Below are 17,953 nucleotides of genomic sequence, written 5' to 3'. Positions count from 1 at the left end.
TAGAGATGTCTAGTGGTTAGAGCTAGGAGATTGGGTGTCAAGGAGATTTGGATTCTATTCTTGATTCTGCTGCCGTCTCCCCTGTGGCCTTGGGTAAGCTACTGAACTGCTCTGTGCCTCAGTTCCCCCACCTGTACAATACAGCTGACTTTGCCACCTGAGCAAGGTGTTTGGAGATCGGCTGCTGGAAGATGCCATATAATATCAAAGTATTATTATTATTTGATTTTAGTATCAATTTAATACTAGTATGAGGTGTTGGACTAATAGCTCCAAAGACTGAAGCCCTCTGTGTATCCACAAACCAGGTACAATGCAGGGAGCAGCCAAGCAATCTTACTCTGCTCTTCCAGTGTGTCTTAACCGATCCTTAGAGGAAACACCTCAAGGAGGAAAAGCTTAGTTCAGATGGTCCCATTGGAAGAAGACTGAAGTGCCAGGATTCATAGAATATCAGGACCTCAGGAGGTCATCTAGTCCAACCCCCTGCTCAAAGCAGGACCAATCCCCACACAGATTTTTGCCCCAGATCCCTAAACGGCCCCCTCAAGGATTGAGCTCATCACCCTGGGTTTAGCAGGCCAATGCTCAAACCACTGAGCTATCCCTCTCCCACCTGCTTAGAAAGCCAACAAGATGAAAAACTTCATGCCCGCTGTAGTGATGGGGTTTGTGCAACATTCACCTACCTCATCAGAATGGGCGGTGAGCCACTAATTCTTTTCACGCCAGTCACCACTGGGTCGTCAGCTCTTGGTCATTGCTGGGGTGGGCCTGGAGCCACGTTTTATTCTCCCTACAGCCCAGAGATTTTTAAATTCCTTGGTGTGTTTGTTTATTTAGGGCCCAATCCGAAGCCCTACAAAACTGCCATTAGCGTCCATAGGCATTGGATCAGGCCCTTAAACACCAACGTGTTCAGTGCGGTACAGGCTGCACAAATAACATCCCAGGTGTGCAGAGGCTCCTTACACGGTCAGCCTAGGAGATCCGATTGCAGGAGTGGGGCCAAAGCTAGCCCTTACCCCAAAGAGCTTGTGGGTGCGCCTGCGTAATAGATGCAGCTTTGGAATTAGCTCCCTGTTAAACTATACATTTCAAAATGATTTCTGATCTGTTTTAATATTCAAACAAGCAGCTTAAAAAAAAAGTGGCCTATTTAGATTCCCCTCACAGTCTCATTTAAGACATCACTCAGCTGTAAATGGAATACATTTTTTTTAAGCCCTGGCTTATCTTTGCAGAGCAATTTCAGCCCCCAACCTATGCTAACTTCAAAGACTTCTCACAGCAGCCGCTGTGACTTGGACTGAAGCTGAAATCTGACAGCGTCAGCACAGCCTAGATACTGAAGGTCTTAATATCCTAACCTCTGGTATCTTGTACTTCCCCCACCCTGAGACACCCCTTTGAGCCTTGTCAGAGCACTCCAAATTGGGACATCTGGTCACCCTACTACCAGCCAGTGCCTGTCACAGAATCCTCTGTTTCTTTGAAAGCTTAATTCTTTATAAAGGAGAAACGAGGCGAAGATTTACTCAACTGAAAGTTCCCTGTTGATTTCAATAAAATAAATTGAAATATATGTTCAAACATCCCTTTAATTGTCTTTTTTTTTTTTGGAGGGGCGTGGTGGGGTTAAGACAAGACTTTCTCTGAGGTCTGGATTCAGCACAATGTATGAAGGCCCCGACGCTGCAAACTGATCTGAGCGGATGCCCATGCAAATCCCAACTAGCTTCAAAGGGGCTCCCTGCAAGTGTATTTGCATGGATCAGATTGTGTGAATGGGGCCCGTGTGAACAAACATCCAGCATTATGGCACCTAATTAAAAACAATGCAGAATCCCTTAAAAAACTTCCCAGAGCAGAATTCCTTATTCTCTGTTTAATGATTATAAACTGGGTTTTATATTGATTTTTACCACAGCATTAAAGCCTTGGAAAATCACACAGAGGAGAAGGTAAGAGAAAATCTAGTTTATTGATATCTGTATCAAATCCATGGTCATCTATCGTACGAGCTTCACTGTTCTCACTAGGTTACACACCCTGGACACTTGGAATGTCAAGGCATCACCAAGGGATAGAACTCAGATCCTTCTTTCCCAAAAAACACAAGTTTCTACTGCTTGAGTTAAAGGAGAATCTCTCTTAGCTCTAAGCAGTAAAAGGCCTATGACACATGGGTGGGCAGCATAGATCCCATCCAATGATGCCCATATACTAGCCAGTTTTTTGCAATAGTGTCAAGGCAGCTACAATCAGCCACAATGCACTTACCCTCTGTCCCCAAGGCTGCTATCCCAAGAAAGGGTGGCAGAGAATTCTGAGTGATAGACTGTGAAATTCACTCCATCTTTAGGGCCTCTAGGGCCCGGATCTGGTGGCCTTCACAATGTAGCCAACTCGGCACCAGTCCCTTACCCTAGAATCCTAGGAGTGAGCAGGTTCTCTTTACATTTCAGAGGATCAGCTGAGTCTAAAATAATCCAAAAACATTTATTATTATTGCATTATTTATTTATTAGTTTTACAGTCGGGCCGAGAGGCCGCAACTGAGATTGGCATTCCACTGGGCTAGGCCCTTGCGCAGGCAGTAAAAGACAGACCCTTCCCCAGAGAGCTTGCAATCTGAAATAGACAAGATAGAGGGTGGTTGGGAGGGGAAACAGATGCAGAGAGATGAAATGACTTGCCCTGTGTCACACAGCAGGGCAGTGACAGCTGGGAATAGAACCTAGCTCTCTAGAGTCCCCGCCCTGTGCGCTACCCACTAAAGAATGCTGCCTCAAATAATGTTTTTTAAATATCCTGCTTTCCCCCATTTTAGGAGGCACACACTAAGCTCATTTAGTGACCCCCCCCCCAGCCCTCCCTAACATCTTTTATGGCACCGGGGAAACTGAGCGTCATCTCTTCATGCGCACAGCCTTGGTGGTCATACGCCTGCAAACGTACAAAGCTCAAAGCCCTGCCGGATTGTCTTCCCCACCTGGCCAATTTGTCCAGCCCTCCATTTTCTTAAAAAAGGGGTGGACGCCGCTTCGTGACCCTTTCCTCTCCTCCGCATCTCTCTGTCCTTGCTGATGGGAGGCAGCAAGGTGGAGGAGGGCGGTCGATACTGGCCGGCCAGTATTTTATTCTGAGAGTAAAGCAGCTGTGTACAGGTCAGCGAGGTGATTCCTGAAAGTGGCTGAGCTGCCAAATCTTGGGCTGAGGAGAAGGGAAAGTGAATTAGGTCTTTTTCTTTCTTTTCTTTTTTTTTTTAATGGAAACGTGATCAGCCACTCACCACGCGACCTGCTCCTGGCCATCTGCTACTGGAGACGGACAAATCTGGCCAGGGAAAAGCCGAGGCTCCTGGCCCACCAGCCTGGGATGGGGGTGGGGGTTGAGACCTAGGCCCAGGCCCCAGTGGATGGGGCCTTTGCCCTGGTTGCTATAGAGACAGACAGGCAGCAGCTGCAGGAGGAGGAGGAGGGATGGCAGTGACAGCCCAAGCTGCTGCCACCACAGGCAGATCAGATGGTATGGGATTGCCCCAAACCGCCAGCGTCAGACGCCAGCCTGCCTCCTGCATGACGTGCAGCTTTCAGGCCAAAAGAGAAATATGCCTTCTGGGCCCCAGTGCACCGGGAGTTGACAGTGTGGCACCTCTTGGGCTCCCTCAGCATCCCCTGCACTGTTGACACCCCAAGATTTCAGTGCTGTTAATTAATGCAGCAGAGGACAGAGGGAAGGTACATTGTATTGTGATATGTACACGTCAGGTCTCTCCAGCTGTGCTCACTTGACTAAGAAGGATTTAAAAAAAAAAAAAAGTCTCTTTCAAATACACAGAAAAAACATTAATTATAGGCCCAATTCTGCAGAGTACAGAATAGATTCAATTCCTACCACTCAGGCTTGGTGCCCAGTTGAGTGCCACTGGGAAGGTCTGGGGTTGCATCTTAAAATACGTACGTTGAGGGCAGAACCCTATTTGAAATTCATAGTTTGTCTATATTTTATGCAAAGGAAGCACTCACATTCATGCTGTGCTATGCAGAACCATGTAAATGCCTTTCTGGATGATTTATATGAATGTACAGTAGCAGTATGCTGCTATATTCCATGTAACGTTTCTATCTGCTAGGTAAAGATCGCAAGATATGACAGTGCTCCTTGCCCAAGGTTGCATTTGTTTGTATGTTTTTACAGTATTTGTAGACTACTGCTTATTTTTGCATTGATCTATTAAATGCTCAATTTAAAAAAAAATCAAATGTAGTAATAAACAAAGTGAGAGCTGGATATATTGTTTCCAGACTATTATTGTTTTAAATAATTCTAGTTAAGATATATACTGAAGTCAACCCAAGGACTGAACAATTTAGAGAGAATTTTTGGTGGGAACAAGAGGGAAATTTATTATATTTTTACATGAACTTTAAAGTATAAAATCATATATTTAAAGCATCTTACAGGATTACAATTGAAAACATTTTAAAGATCAAATGTACTTTCCACAAGTTGTGCTGTTTGGTTATTTTATTTTAGGCCAACGAAAACAGACATCCATTTCACCGTTCTTTATAGGCAGCTTCTAGTTGATTTACTTAGATGGCCAAGCTCTCTGGGACAAGACCAACTTTTCATTCTGCGGTTGTACAGCACCTACCACACTGAGAGTCCTGGTCCCTGAACAGACTCCTTAATGCTAGTGCAATACAAGTAAAAATACGTTCATTTTCTGGTTCTCCTGCACTACTACAATGCAGCAGTGTATGGGTTTTTAGTTATGTAAAGGCTTGATTTTACAAATCTTATAGTGGCCCAAATTTCACTTTGCCTTGTCTGCTTTGAGCAAGTCAGACACGTCAGTACTTTAAATAAATTCTGCTCCTCACATCACAGATCTTTACGTTAAAAAAAAAAACAAAAAGCAAATTGTATTACCAATTGGTTGTCCACCAATTTTGCATGTGTAATAGCTTTGAGAACTAGGGGTCTAGGCCATTTACTTTAATTGGAGTAGACTCAGTGTGGGGTCTTTTCTGCCATTTCAGATCAATAATGTGAATGATCTTACTTTCAAGGAATATACCTTTAAGAGGGTTTCCATCTAAAAACTCCTCCCATTATTGCAACGTAAATTTCTGTCTTGAAAGGGAGGTGGTACTTTTAATGGTATCATGCCGAGAAGATATTAATAATACAATGGGTTTTGCTGAGCTTCTTCTATATCTGAACCCACCTTTTGAATCCCAGAGTCTAATTAGGGACTGGGGAATAATTAGTGCTACACCAAACCTCTTTATTTCATTTCATTTCATTTTCAAAGAGCCAGAGCAAATCTCTTACGGGAACCTTCTTTCTCTGTTGAATATTTTATGGCTTCTGTATGCATTGCTATTCTGCATGTTGTCAAATTCACATTGTCTCTTTTGCTCTGTATCCCAGGTGAAGTGGGAGACTCTGACACTCTTGAAATCTAATTAGTGCACCTCAAGTCGACTCACAAAAAAACTTGATCTCCTCTCTTCTCTTCCTGCTGCTCCGTTATTTAAAGAGCCTTGCAAGCCCAGTGGTCATTTCTGAACCTTCAGCAGTTGATTATTCAGGGGCTTCCTTGACAAGCAAAATGCTCAGGATGAAATTCAGCCAGGGTGCAGAGAGCTGGTTCAAGCCCCTGCATATCTCCTAAGACCAGGACTAGGGTGACGGGGGAGTAGCCAAGAAAAGGAAGGGGGCCCTTTCTCTGTACTCCGTGCTCTCAGTGGAAAGGAATCTCCATGCCAGCTTTGCATTGGCTAGCACATAATGATTGGGGCCACAAAATCTGTGAATTTGTAGAATCCCATATAGATTGGCATAGCAGGGCTAGAAGGGTTGCCTACAGGTTGGGGAGTGAATTCCATTGTTCTCCCGCCCCCATTGAGATTGAGTATGGAGCCCAGTTACTTAGGAATTATATGGAGGGTTTGAATTTCATCCAAAGAGAAAAACAGAGAGTTCAGACTTAAGGTGAATATGAGAACCAGCAGTATTCTACTGTGATTATATAACATACAGGGTCTTTCTGACAATAGCCATTTCTGTGGGCCGGAAAGTGTTTGAAAAGGCAGTAGAGTATTTTAATAAAACCCTAAATGTTCTGTTCTATTCTATTGTATATAGGTTTTTATACCACCCTCCATAGTATCTGAGCACCTTCCAACTCTGCGTTAAGCAACAGCTGTCACGTGATTATTTTTTATGAAGGGTAAGAAATTTCAGGATCATAGTGCCCATATATTATAATAATAATAATGAATTTGCATTTATATCTTTTGTCACCGGCATGGTCACCCTCATGAGGAGCTATGACTATCCTTGTTTTATGGGGGAATAAAGAAAAGCACAGAAACATTGAGTGGGTTTCCAACAGGCACACAGCAAGTCTGTGGCTGAATGAGGTCTAGAACCCTAAATCCCCAGCTGCTGCTCTAACCACAGGGCCATATCCAAGAGTATTGACTGCCTTACTGACAAAGGCAAAATTTAATCCTAAAGAAAACATTTAGTTACTAATACTCATGTTTTTGGTATAAAGATACCAAATAGTCTCAACAAACTAAGACAGAAATAACCTAATATTAATATATACATAAGAAAATAGATCCTGTTTAGGATATACAGATCGTTTCCAAACTATTTCTGTTTCACCCATTGAAGAACTCTCACTGAGTGGGAATCACGCCTTGAGAGTCTTGTTTGAAAGTCTCAGTCTTTGGCAAATTCTGCAGATTCTTTGATTGCTTTATCTGGTGCACAATGGTAGGCTGGAATGTATGTTATCCAAAGACCTCAATGTGCTTTCCAAACATTAATTAACTCTCTCAATACCCTTGTGAGCTACCCTAGGTAAGTAGTATTATAACCCTTGTGCCAATGGGTAAACTGAGGCATGGGGAAATTAAGGCCTAGATCCTCAAAGTTAGGAGCCCAACTTCTGTTGATTTTAATGGGAGTTAGGCTGACATGAGCCTAAGTGAATTGCTCAGGGTCAACACAGCAAGTCAGTGGCAGAGCTGGGAATAAAACCCTGACTTTAGTCCCCTGCTCTAATCATGATGCCTCTCTCTAGCTTCAGGTGCTGAATCTCTTTTAGCGCCCATGTCTTCCTTAGCAGGTGACCACATCAAAAACCACCGGTGATCATTTTAAGACCAGCTGTAATAATACATTAGAAATCATGTACTGGATTTCCATTTTGAAATCAACAAACATTCCTAGTTCAGACGCTGTTACTAATATGTCCAAATGTAGAAAAGATTTGCCATTGACATTACTTACAAAGGCGCTTTAAGGCATTCTCTGCATAACAAACCAAATATCTGTCAGTCCATCTACCATGGACACTAAGGATGGCAATTTAATATTCGAAAAGTGCATTTTCTTGTTGGAGATTAAATGTTTTGGCAAGTTAAAGGCGCTGCCGTGGGCTGAGCTGTCGCCTAATTATGTCAGTCTCTTTGTGGGGTGTTTTGATAAGTACATCACAGGAGCATCTTTAATCTTCATGCTAAATCTGATCACTTCATGTCCTAATTCCATGTACAAACAGTTCTCCAGCTGAGACCTTGAAACATATAAGAATAAAAATTCCAGTTACCAGTTCCAGGAAAAATCTGATTATTTTAACACAGTCTTTTATGCTTTCAGACAATTTTTGAGGAGAGGCCGCATTGTCCAGTGGGCAAGGTACAGGACTGGGAGTCAGGAGACATGGATTCTTTTTGCCAGCTCCGCCACTGACCTGATGTGCCCCCTTGAGCAAGTCACTCAACCACTCAGTTTCTTCATGGGGTACTTACCTTCCTTTTTAAAAGTACGTTGAGACCCTTAGATTATAAATGCTAAATATTATTAATTCACCCGAGACAGTGCCCAAGTAAAGAGCCTCAAAATATTTTGTATTTATGTTACATTTATAATTCGAGGATCTCAATGTGCTTTACAAGCATTAATTGATTCTGTGAAGGAGGTAAGTATAATTATGTCCATTTTCAGGCTGAAGTCAATGGTCACACAGCACAGTGATTTCAATGGGACTCGGGCACCTAATTCGCTTAGGTGCTTTTGAAAATCCCACTAGCTGCCTATGTGCATCTTTAGGTACCTAAACACCTTTGAAAATCTGGCCCCATGGGGATTTATACTTCACAGGTTGATTGGTGGGGAAATCAAGGGCCCAATCCTGCCAGGAGCTGAGTGCAAGTGCAGAGATGTCTCAACACCCATTATAACGATTGAGGGGCCTGATCCTCAGTGGGTCTGAGCACTCTCAGCTCCCCTGGAAGACAAAGAGTCTGCTCCTGCTTCCATAAGAGTTGAAGGTGTTCAATAAACATCTGAGGGGCCTGAAGTCTTGTTTGTACTGGGAATTAGCCCCAGTCTCAGGAATTGGTGGCCAGTTACTGTTGTAGTTGCACTGGTACAAACACCCAGATCAGACAAAGAAAGCTTTGATTTGCGTGAGTGGAACTGAGCCTGGTTTCAAGCAGATGCAGCTACCCATGGAGTGACCTTGGTTGCTAGCCACCAATTGCTGAAATCAAATCTTATCCCTAGTATAAACAAGGCCATCGACACCTTTCTGCATCCTGCAGTGTCATTATCCTTTCTTTCTGCCAAGATGCACACATTCGTTAGCTGATTTGGTTAGAGTTAGGCTCGAAATAGCATATTCACTCTTGAGCCTTGATTTTTGGTAGTTTACAAAAACTATGACCTTTCATACTGAAATTTCTCTTCCAAAAGGTGAGCATTTTTGGAAAGCTTGAAATAAACTGGAAAATTGTTCTTATTTGCAAGGAATCCTGCAACCAAAAGGTGCTGGGCTGTGTACTGAGCTCAAGGGGAATCTGCTTGGTCTCCCACTAACAATGCCTATAAACAATGGTCTAATGCAAATTAAATGCATGATTTTCCTATACTCCATTTTCCCTGGGAGATCCCCAGCCAAGCAGTGACAAAGCCCAGCCCCACACAAACAAATAGGTTTTATGAAACTTAAAATCGCTACTGACGGGAGACCAAAAATGAGACATTTTATCCCAAAAGGTAAATATTTGAGAATGCTGTAAGAAATTGGAAATACATGTTGAGTATTATATATTTTTTGTATTACAGTAGGGCCAAAGAATCCACTGAGATCAGGGTTCCACTGTGTTGGTGCTGTACACACACACTCATAGTTAAAGATAGTTCTAGCCCAGACAGCATACTGTTTAAATAAACAAGGCAGACAAAGGGTTGGCAGGGGAAGAGAGGTGAAGTCATTTGCCCAAGGTGACAGAAGGAAATAGGCAGAACTGGGCCCTAGCCACTGGACAATGCTGCCTCTAAATTGTAGAGGTTATATGGAAAAGGCATCTTAGCCTTAAAGGACAAATAATTAGTCTCAGGCCTTTTTTTATTTTTAGTTATTTACAATGTGCAAACAAGCCAAGAAGATGTATAGAATCTGGGCACGGAGTCTGGCCCCAAGTGACTGGTAGTGGGATCCCACCCCCTCTCCCTTTTGCAGGAGGTACAGAGGACATTTCTTCCTGCCTCTGCAGAGGGCCAGGCACCAGGAAGTGACAGGAATGCCAATCAAAACCCCCAAACCCAGGAAGTCATTGACTCTGTGACTCTTGAGATCATCCCATGACAAGCTCCCTTATGTTACTACAAGGCTTTAAAATACAAACACCTAATACACTGTTGAAATCATATGGATAATAATACTGAATACATAATAATAAAAGAAGAACACTTGATTTAGGAATGACACAAGCTCTCTGCAGGTCAACAACATTCCAAACAGCGTTTAAAGCAGTTGTAATCACAGCACTTAAGATATTTCCTTTTTTTAAAAATGATCAGTATATATATATATATCTATATTATAACTAGCCCCTTGGCTGCTGTTTCTTGCTACACTGTAACATGTGACTGCTAGCATTTAGAGTGATGCACTCTGTAGATGCGGCAGCACCTGACCAAATGTTTTTCCCAGTATACCAGGTCTGTTATTGAAGGGTCAAGCAGATGGATCTGGTTTCAAAACCGAAATATTACACTAGCCACTAGAACCTAAAATCGGCTCTAAAATACTACTTAAAAATGGCTCTTGCTGTGTTGATCCAGCTGAAAACCTAGTTCTAAGACCTCTGCTGCTGGATGCGGTTTCCATGGAAATAGACGTTAGATCAGAAAAAAAAAAAAAAAAAAAGAGCAAGTGTCTAAAATAATTTGTGTTTTGAAAGCTTTATAGTTTTATGTCACAATATTAACCCACCTTAAGGTGGGATTTTGTGTGTAAAATCCTTGTTTTTAAAGTATGCACCACAGGGGTGGATCCCCTTAATAAAACCTCATATTTCAATACTTCAGGTACAAAGCCTTTGAAATAAAGAGCTTGGCTCAGAACACATTAGGGCTGCTCTTCCCTGGTCATTTACCTCTCATGCATATTGACTTTTGATGCAATTTAAATGAGTGGATCACAAAAATTACCAAGGGAATCATATTGAAATAATTTTTAAAAAACACACTAAAACCCAGCCAGTTCATTCAAAGTTCGTCTGGGAATGAACCACTTAACTATGCTTAGTAAGTCAATACCTCAGAACCAGAATTGTTCATAGTGTACCTCTTAACACAAAGAGGGATGGTTCTTAAAGCAGCCTACATGTACATAATTATAAAATGATCATTATGGATGAAGAAATTGGACTAGCTGGCTAGTGGCATGGCTGCAGGGGTTTCCAGTGTAACTGCACAAATCCGTGAGTCATTGGCCAAGTGTACTGTATGTAACAAAAACCATCAATGAAGGCTGCATGCCATTCTTTAACTGTATTGTTCCCTAATAATATTTACATCTTTCACAGGCAGGGTTGTATGGCTTAGGGGAAGCTTCAACAAAGCATGTTGAGTCCTTTGGCTAAAAGATACTATGGAAGTGCAAAGGATTTATCATATTATACTACCTCTTGGTACTTTTAGATTGTAAATTGTTTTGGGGGCACATGTTTCACTCTGATTTCTCTTTCCTGTATTTCACTTGCATTGAAGTAACAGGTACATTTATGGCTTCATACAAATGACAGCACACGGCATATAATAATTAGCCCTTTTGTAGCATCTCCCATGAAGGTTTCTCAAAGCATTTTACATATATTAGCGAATGAAGCCGAACTACTCCCCTCTGAATTAGGTATTCATTAGGCTAAATCCCAGCCCAACGCGCAAGGCACAAAAAGGGCGTGTTGCTATGCTGAGAACCCCTTTTAAATGGGTCGAAGCAGCCTCAATTCCTACTGAGTTCCCTGCTCCCCAGAAAGGCATTTGGTTGCAGCACCCCGGGGGGGGAGCTGAGATCGCTCAGCACCTTGTAGCATTGATCTGTCCCTGCCCCGAGCACTTTCCGCCTGAAAGATGGACAAAGCCCCGGACAGCCTGGGAGCCCCAGCGCTGGGCAGAGCCTTCCTGCTGCTGACCCTGCAAGGGCTGGGGCTGGCACGTGGCTCGGAGTTTGGGATCCTCCCAGGACAAGGGGGTTTCAGGGAGTGGTTGGAGGGACGGAGCCTTTGCCCGGGGCTCGGGGCGTTAGCCCAGACAGAGACAGGGGTGGGAGAAGGAGACAAAGGGAGTCCCGTTATCCCCATTTCACACGTGGGGACGGTGAGGCAGAGGCGGGGTGCGCGTGCCGCAGCGCGTGGAGGAGCCGAGCGGGAGCAGACCCGGGCGTCCTGGCCCCCAGCCCCTGCTGGCCCCAGCCCCTTCACCGCCCCCGGGTCCGGCCCCGGCCCTGTTCTGTGGACTACAGCTCCCACGATGCACCAGGCGAAGGGGGCGCGCGAGCCCCCTCCGCCCCCCGCTGGGCGACACGTGCCGCCGCTCTCGGCCAATGGGGGCGGGGCGGGGCCGGTCACGTGCCATTGTTTGGCGCTTTTGTGAGCCGCAGGTCGGTTTGGAGCTGAGTGTGGCCAGCGGCGCGGACGGAGCAGGTGGGTGAGCGAGGCGGAGCGGGACAGACCAGACAGCGCCTAGGAGAGGCGCGGGGAAGTAGCGGGTCGGTGCCTGCGAGGGAGCGCACGGTGGCGGGAGCGGGAGGGTGGGTGTCGGTGGGCGGGGGTCGCGGGAGGGACCCCCACGGTCCCCCCACGGTGCGGTTCGGCGCTGGAGGGGACGGGACGGTCGGGGCCAATGGGGGGCTGTGTCCTCCGCCGCGCGGAAGTGGGTCAGTCTCCGTGAGGGGCCGCGGCCGCTTGGTCGCGAGGGCGAGGCGGTGGCTCCGCGCTTTCCCCGGGGGAGTCGCGGCGCGCGGGGAGCGGGGCTGACCAAGAGGACGGGGCTGTGGGAGACAATGCCCCGGGGGGCGGGGTGGGGAGCGTCCCCTCCCTCCGGCTGGGCTCTATTGTCCCCGCCGCCGGGGCGGTTCCCTACGGAGGTGGAGAGGGGGGTGGGATCAGGCTCAGGCAGCGGCGGTTGTCCCCGCTCCCCTCCCTCCTCTGACAGGACCTTCCCCATTGTTCGCGGGGAAGGGGCGGCGCCCAGCGAGCTCGGCCGCCCCGCTGCGAGGTGAGGGGCGCGGAAGGGACCGAATCAGCCCCGTGGCTCGCAGGGCAGGGGCCGAGCCGGGGCGGGCTCCCCGGAGGCAGTGGTTGCCGCGTGAGGACCTTTGGCGCGCGGAAAGCGGGGGCCCCGATCAGGTGAAACGGGCGGGAGGGGTAGATGGGGAGGGGGACCCAGGTGCCCGGATGTTACAGTTAGCCCCGCCCCCTCCCCTTAGCCCCTGCGCGCGCTCTCCAGCGGTTTGAATTCGGTGCTGTTCGAAACGCGCGTGCCGAGGGAGGGGCTTCGAGGGAGCCCTGCGTCACGCGCGCTTCTGAGTGGCTAGATGGGGCATCTGCCTGCCCCGCCCCCACGAGCTACAGCCTGCCCCGCGTGCTGCTCTTCGCTCTGCCCCCCCCACATCCCCGCTTACCCGCAATAGCCAGACTGCTCCACCATTACTCTGCACCCCATTACCCTTCCAGAGCCCTGTCGGTCTGCCTTGATTGTAAAGGAGGTCCCCCGCCCTGCTACTCCAGGCTCACAGTCCTTGCCCATCTGGTTCTGATCTTCCCTATTTAACAATCCAGCTGTTCATAGCGGTCTCACTCACCTCAACGATCAGTCATGCTTTTGTGGCTTTGAAATGATCTCTACTCTTATGTTAGTGAGGCTATCATAATCTGGCATTAAAGAAAATGGCTCAGCTATCAATCTTTAAAAGTGCAGAGTATCATGTAGTGCTTGTCATCCAATGACTTCTAAATAACCATTCTAAACAGAGTCAACAGCAGTGGGACTGTACCCATTTTTTGTACATGGGTAAACTGAGGCACTTGTAGCTGGCCTGTATCCAGTGGATCCTCTGGATAGAATGCTGGACTGGAACTCCAATCTGAGTTCTATTCCTGGCTCTGTTACTACACTGCTGGGTCCTTGGGTAAGTCACTTCCCCCTCTGTGCCTCCACTTCCACATTAAAATGGGATAATGATACTGTCCACCTTTGTAAAGTGCTTTAAGATCTATGGCTGGAAAATGACTCTAAGAGCTAAGTGTTACAAAATGGTTATGCTCCGAGCATGCTATATAATGTGGCTTGGTTTCTCTTCAGTAGATGGGTACTAGGATCAGATTTCCCTTATTTTTAAGCTATGGCTACCTGCACAAGCACAACCAAAACTTAAAGTATCTTGAGAGACAGCTGTTTATGACTAGTCTCATTGTAGTCTTAAATATAGTGTTGACTAAGCCTAAATTGTCACCCCAATTCTCTGAAACTGGGAACCGGCTGTTGTCTTGAATCCACTTCCTTTGGACTACAGTGCCACCCCTAAAATTTAAAATGTTACTTTCCTCAGTTTATGAAGTGACTTAATTTTTGGTGGAAAAAGCAGGATTAGTAGCCCTTTGTCAGGGCGGAGAAATTATTGGACTAAACACTTACATTGTGGCCTTTGCAGTTTTGAAGTGCAAACAAGGACTGAAAATATTCAGGAGGTCAACTGGGCCTAGAGGCACTGGAATAACGGAAACTTCTCCAACTGCCTAAATTGGCCACAAACTCTCAAATCATAGAGTTAGAAGGGACCACAAGGGTTATCTGGCTGTAGTAATTAATACCTCTTCAGTATTCTCTTATTGTAACACACAGGGATTTTGATGGGAGTTGCATTCTGGTGTGTAAAGCAATTTTTTATTAACTCTTATGGTTATTTACTCAAAGAACTAATGACTATTAATTACTTAGGGGTTCCACTGATTGGAGTCTTTCCAGAGCACATTTCTGGTGTCTACCTTCTTAGTCATGGCTTCTTCTGGTATGTAATGTGTTAAGAACACTTTATTGAATATTCCTGTATTGTATCTTCTCAATAACTTGTAAATATTTTGAATGAAAGGGAAGTTTCTTCACTAACCTAAGTTTGATGTTAAATAAGCAGTGAGCAAAGTACTATTCTCCCATCTCTTAATGCGGGGGTTAAGAAAACTTTGAATTAAATGCGTGTGAAAACGCATGAAAAGCTTTGTCAGGTAGCAGATGGCTTTCAGTTCATCTATGTGCTATCTGGTATGGTTGATGAAAGTGACTATAAAATGTGGATGTGATGCCCTAAATCCTATAAGCAGAACAAGTCAGTTCTGCAGGAGTTTAGGAGCCATTTGTGCTCTGTCCTGAGAAACTTAGTCTGAAGTTCTGGAAAGAAGGCTGGCCTGCTGGCTAAAGCACTGCACTGGGACTTGGGAGACCAGCGTTCAATGCCTGGCTCTACCACAGCTTTCTGTGGGACCTGGGGCAAGCAATTTAATCTTTGTCCTTCAGTTCTCCATCTATAAAGTGGGATACTTGCCTACCTAACTAGGATGTTGTGAGGATAAATTCATGTGTAAAAGTTGCACAGATACTGTTGTGGCTATGTGACTTAAGAAACAAGTGTATTGTTGGCTTATGCTGCTGCTTAAACAGGCTAATCTGCTTATTTTAAACTCTTGCTTCATTAGACAGCTGCATTATCTAAATCTAAGAATCCAGTGTAATGATGCAAAGTCAACACTTAAGTTGGCTCTAAGTACCAATGTGTTTTGTCGTTCTCTTAGATATTCAAGTGAAGGAGCTGGAAAAGCGTGCCTCTGGGCAGGCATTTGAGCTGATACTCAGTCCTCGTTCAAAAGAAGCAGTCCCAGAATTTCCCCTCTCCCCTCCAAAGAAGAAGGATCTTTCACTGGAAGAAATTCAGAAGAAGTTGGAAGCTGCAGAAGAGAGACGTAAGGTAAATCCAAAGTACCAGTAGCTTCAAGGGCCAGTCAGGTAAAGCTCACTTTAAAAAAACAAAAAACAAAAACCATTTCTGATAAATCTAAACTTGCAGGACTTTCAATCTTAATATAGGCACTTGTTAGTTTGGACAACCAGTTAGATACTCACATGTTAGCACAGTGCTGCAAAAGAGCAGGAGAATGTTTGCTTGTTAAATGGCTTGCAGTAGAATTTCTAAAGCTCTTACTCAGTTGTGTTAAATATATCTGCAAGACCTGAACTTCATTCCCAAAGTGACCTTTCAGGGTTGTCCCAAACATGGGGGTGGTGGGGCATTTAATAGGGAGAGAGAATGCTACTCTGTGATCTCCTAACCTTTATTGAAAGGTTGTCTTCCATCTAATTCTTCTCCTACCTCTTACTTCACGGGGAAAGTCTTGGACTCCTTCTCCCAGAAAAATCTGGCTATTGGTAAATCTCTGAAACTCCCAATACGAAGTCCATGGTTGAAAGTTGGACTTGACATGACACCTGCTGTTGAGACGCGGCTTCAAATTCCTAATTATAATTAGGAGGGTGATAAATGCAAAGGCTTGTTAACATAAACATAACATCTGATTTTTGCATAGTCTCTAGTGTCCATGGGTTCATGCTAAAACATACAGTGACTGGAGGCGGATAGAATCATCCAGATAACTTGGCAGCAATGTGCCCTTTTTCTTTCAGAAGTGATCTAGTTTACCAGATTCTTATACTTAACTGCAAGAACTTATTTTCTTGTGTACTCAACTGTGGTGGAATCTGGGCAAGTAGAGAAGGAAAGCACTAGGGATTTGTGCCTGATATGTGTTAAGACTACAATCACAAATTGAAATAGTCAGTAGAAAATGTTATGTTGTCTCCAATGTAGACAACTACAATTGGGACCTTGCTATATAGTTCATCTGTCTTGTGTCTAAACATGCATGGTCTATCTTGTTAGTCTCATGAAGCAGAAGTCTTGAAGCAATTGGCTGAGAAACGAGAGCATGAAAAAGAAGTTCTTCAGAAAGCAATTGAAGAAAATAATAACTTCAGCAAAATGGCAGAAGAGAAGCTGACCCACAAAATGGAAGCTAACAAAGAAAACAGAGAGGCACAAATGGCCGCTAAACTGGAGCGCTTGAGGGAGAAAGTAGGTGTAGAGTTCTAATTCCCACTTGGGAAGAACTCTTGTATGTTCTTTTCTATGCTAACCAACTAAACATACCCCACTTTGCCATTAGTTGGTTAATTGTCTAAATAGACGTCTGGGGGGGGTGGTATCTTTTGGTCAGTCTCCACACTAAAGCGGATTGTATATCTTATTAAATCCCCAAAAGACCTATAGTAATTCTGTTGGGAAGAGGACTGGAGGGAATTTATGCACTTTAAAAAAGGAAGCAAGAAGTCACTGATCTTCTTCAAAACCGTGGCATATGCTACAATTCATCCCGTCAGTTGGGGGTCAGATGTGAAGGTGGAATTGGAAGATGTGGCAGCTGAAGTGTAGACATGAGTGCTGCTACAAACCTAGAATCTTGGTTTCTTTAGTAGACTAATTCAAACAACTAATCGCTCAATCACATTTGCTTTCTTCAGGACAAGCATATTGAAGAAGTACGAAAGAACAAAGAAGTCAAAGAACCTGGCGAGAATGAAACTGACTGACTTCATTCTGGAAAATGACTCTCCCCCTCCCCCTAAATATCCAAAGACTGTATTGGCCAGTGGGTTTTTTTTGTTGAATTTCTAGAAAACTGATGTAGAGCTGTATAGTTAGATCCAAACTGTACACTTGCTTTGGGGACTAAAGGGGAGATCTTACATGTTTCACTTTTTCTAAAGTGTTGTCTTTCCAGTGTAGCTATCTTCTTGTTGCATCCTTTTCTACTCCAGTGCACTTGCTACTGGGCTGATGGCTAGTACTGTATAAGCTCTGTAAGACATGTTTGTGAAAGGAATATGTAGTATACTATTCCATGCTGAATGTTACACTTCAAAATCTGACTCTGTCCCAGTCTTATAAGATACTACTGTAACTGACTGACTTAATAAAGCTGCACAGTGCTATTATCACAAGTGAATTATTTCTGAAACTAGTTTGACAATGCATTAAAAAAATCCAACTTTTATAGATGACGGTCTATTTTAGACATTCTTTAACATTGGAAAGAAAAAGCACACTGCTTCAGGCTTTTCTTACACCCAGCTACTGGATATACTGTAGTGTATGGCATCCTTTTCCCTAGAGCTGTCTTCATTGTCTTAATCTTACAATAAGAGCTTTGTTGTGGCACCTCAGCAGTTGTCAGCTGTTATGGTTCTTGTTTAAACAATTCAGAACCACCTCCCTCTGGATGTTGACACTTCAACAAATAAATCCTTGTTACCACATGACTGTAATCTGACTTTTTATGTTAAAAACAACTTTTCTGGAAACACTAAGAGAGCGATCCAAGTGTTGCCATGCAGCTTTGTGCAGTGACTTCAGACTTGACACAGTTCTTGCACTTCTCTAATCCAATGACAAAAAGGTTTAAATTTAAAAATGGGCATCTTATCGAGACTTCCAGTACTTACCATGTACAGAAACTGGTACAGT

At 44.4% G+C, this 17,953-nt stretch overlaps 1 protein-coding gene across 3 annotated transcripts; it reads left to right on the top strand.

The window, feature by feature from the left end:
• The first annotated feature begins 11,941 nt into the window (after positions 1 to 11,941).
• On the top strand, positions 11,942 to 17,745 carry STMN1 (stathmin 1). Of its 3 annotated transcripts, none has more exons than XM_034754204.1 (5): positions 11,942 to 12,026; positions 14,323 to 14,392; positions 15,171 to 15,343; positions 16,313 to 16,504; positions 16,951 to 17,745. In XM_034754204.1, the coding sequence occupies exons 2-5, from the start codon at positions 14,380 to 14,382 to the stop codon at positions 17,017 to 17,019; spliced, it is 447 nt and encodes a 148-aa protein (XP_034610095.1). In that variant the 5' UTR covers positions 11,942 to 12,026; positions 14,323 to 14,379; the 3' UTR covers positions 17,020 to 17,745. The 3 variants fall into 3 exon arrangements, with proteins under 3 accessions (XP_034610095.1, XP_034610098.1, XP_034610096.1); XM_034754207.1 differs by lacking the exon at positions 11,942 to 12,026 and adding an exon at positions 12,069 to 12,091; XM_034754205.1 differs by lacking the exon at positions 11,942 to 12,026 and adding an exon at positions 13,358 to 13,513.
• Positions 17,746 to 17,953: the final 208 nt, after the last annotated feature.

Source organism: Trachemys scripta, chromosome 20 (genome assembly GCF_013100865.1).
Source record: "Trachemys scripta elegans isolate TJP31775 chromosome 20, CAS_Tse_1.0, whole genome shotgun sequence".
NCBI lineage: Eukaryota > Metazoa > Chordata > Testudines > Emydidae > Trachemys > Trachemys scripta.
Note: the sequence above shows the minus strand (reverse complement) of the source record. Positions and strands in the feature narration are given on the sequence as shown.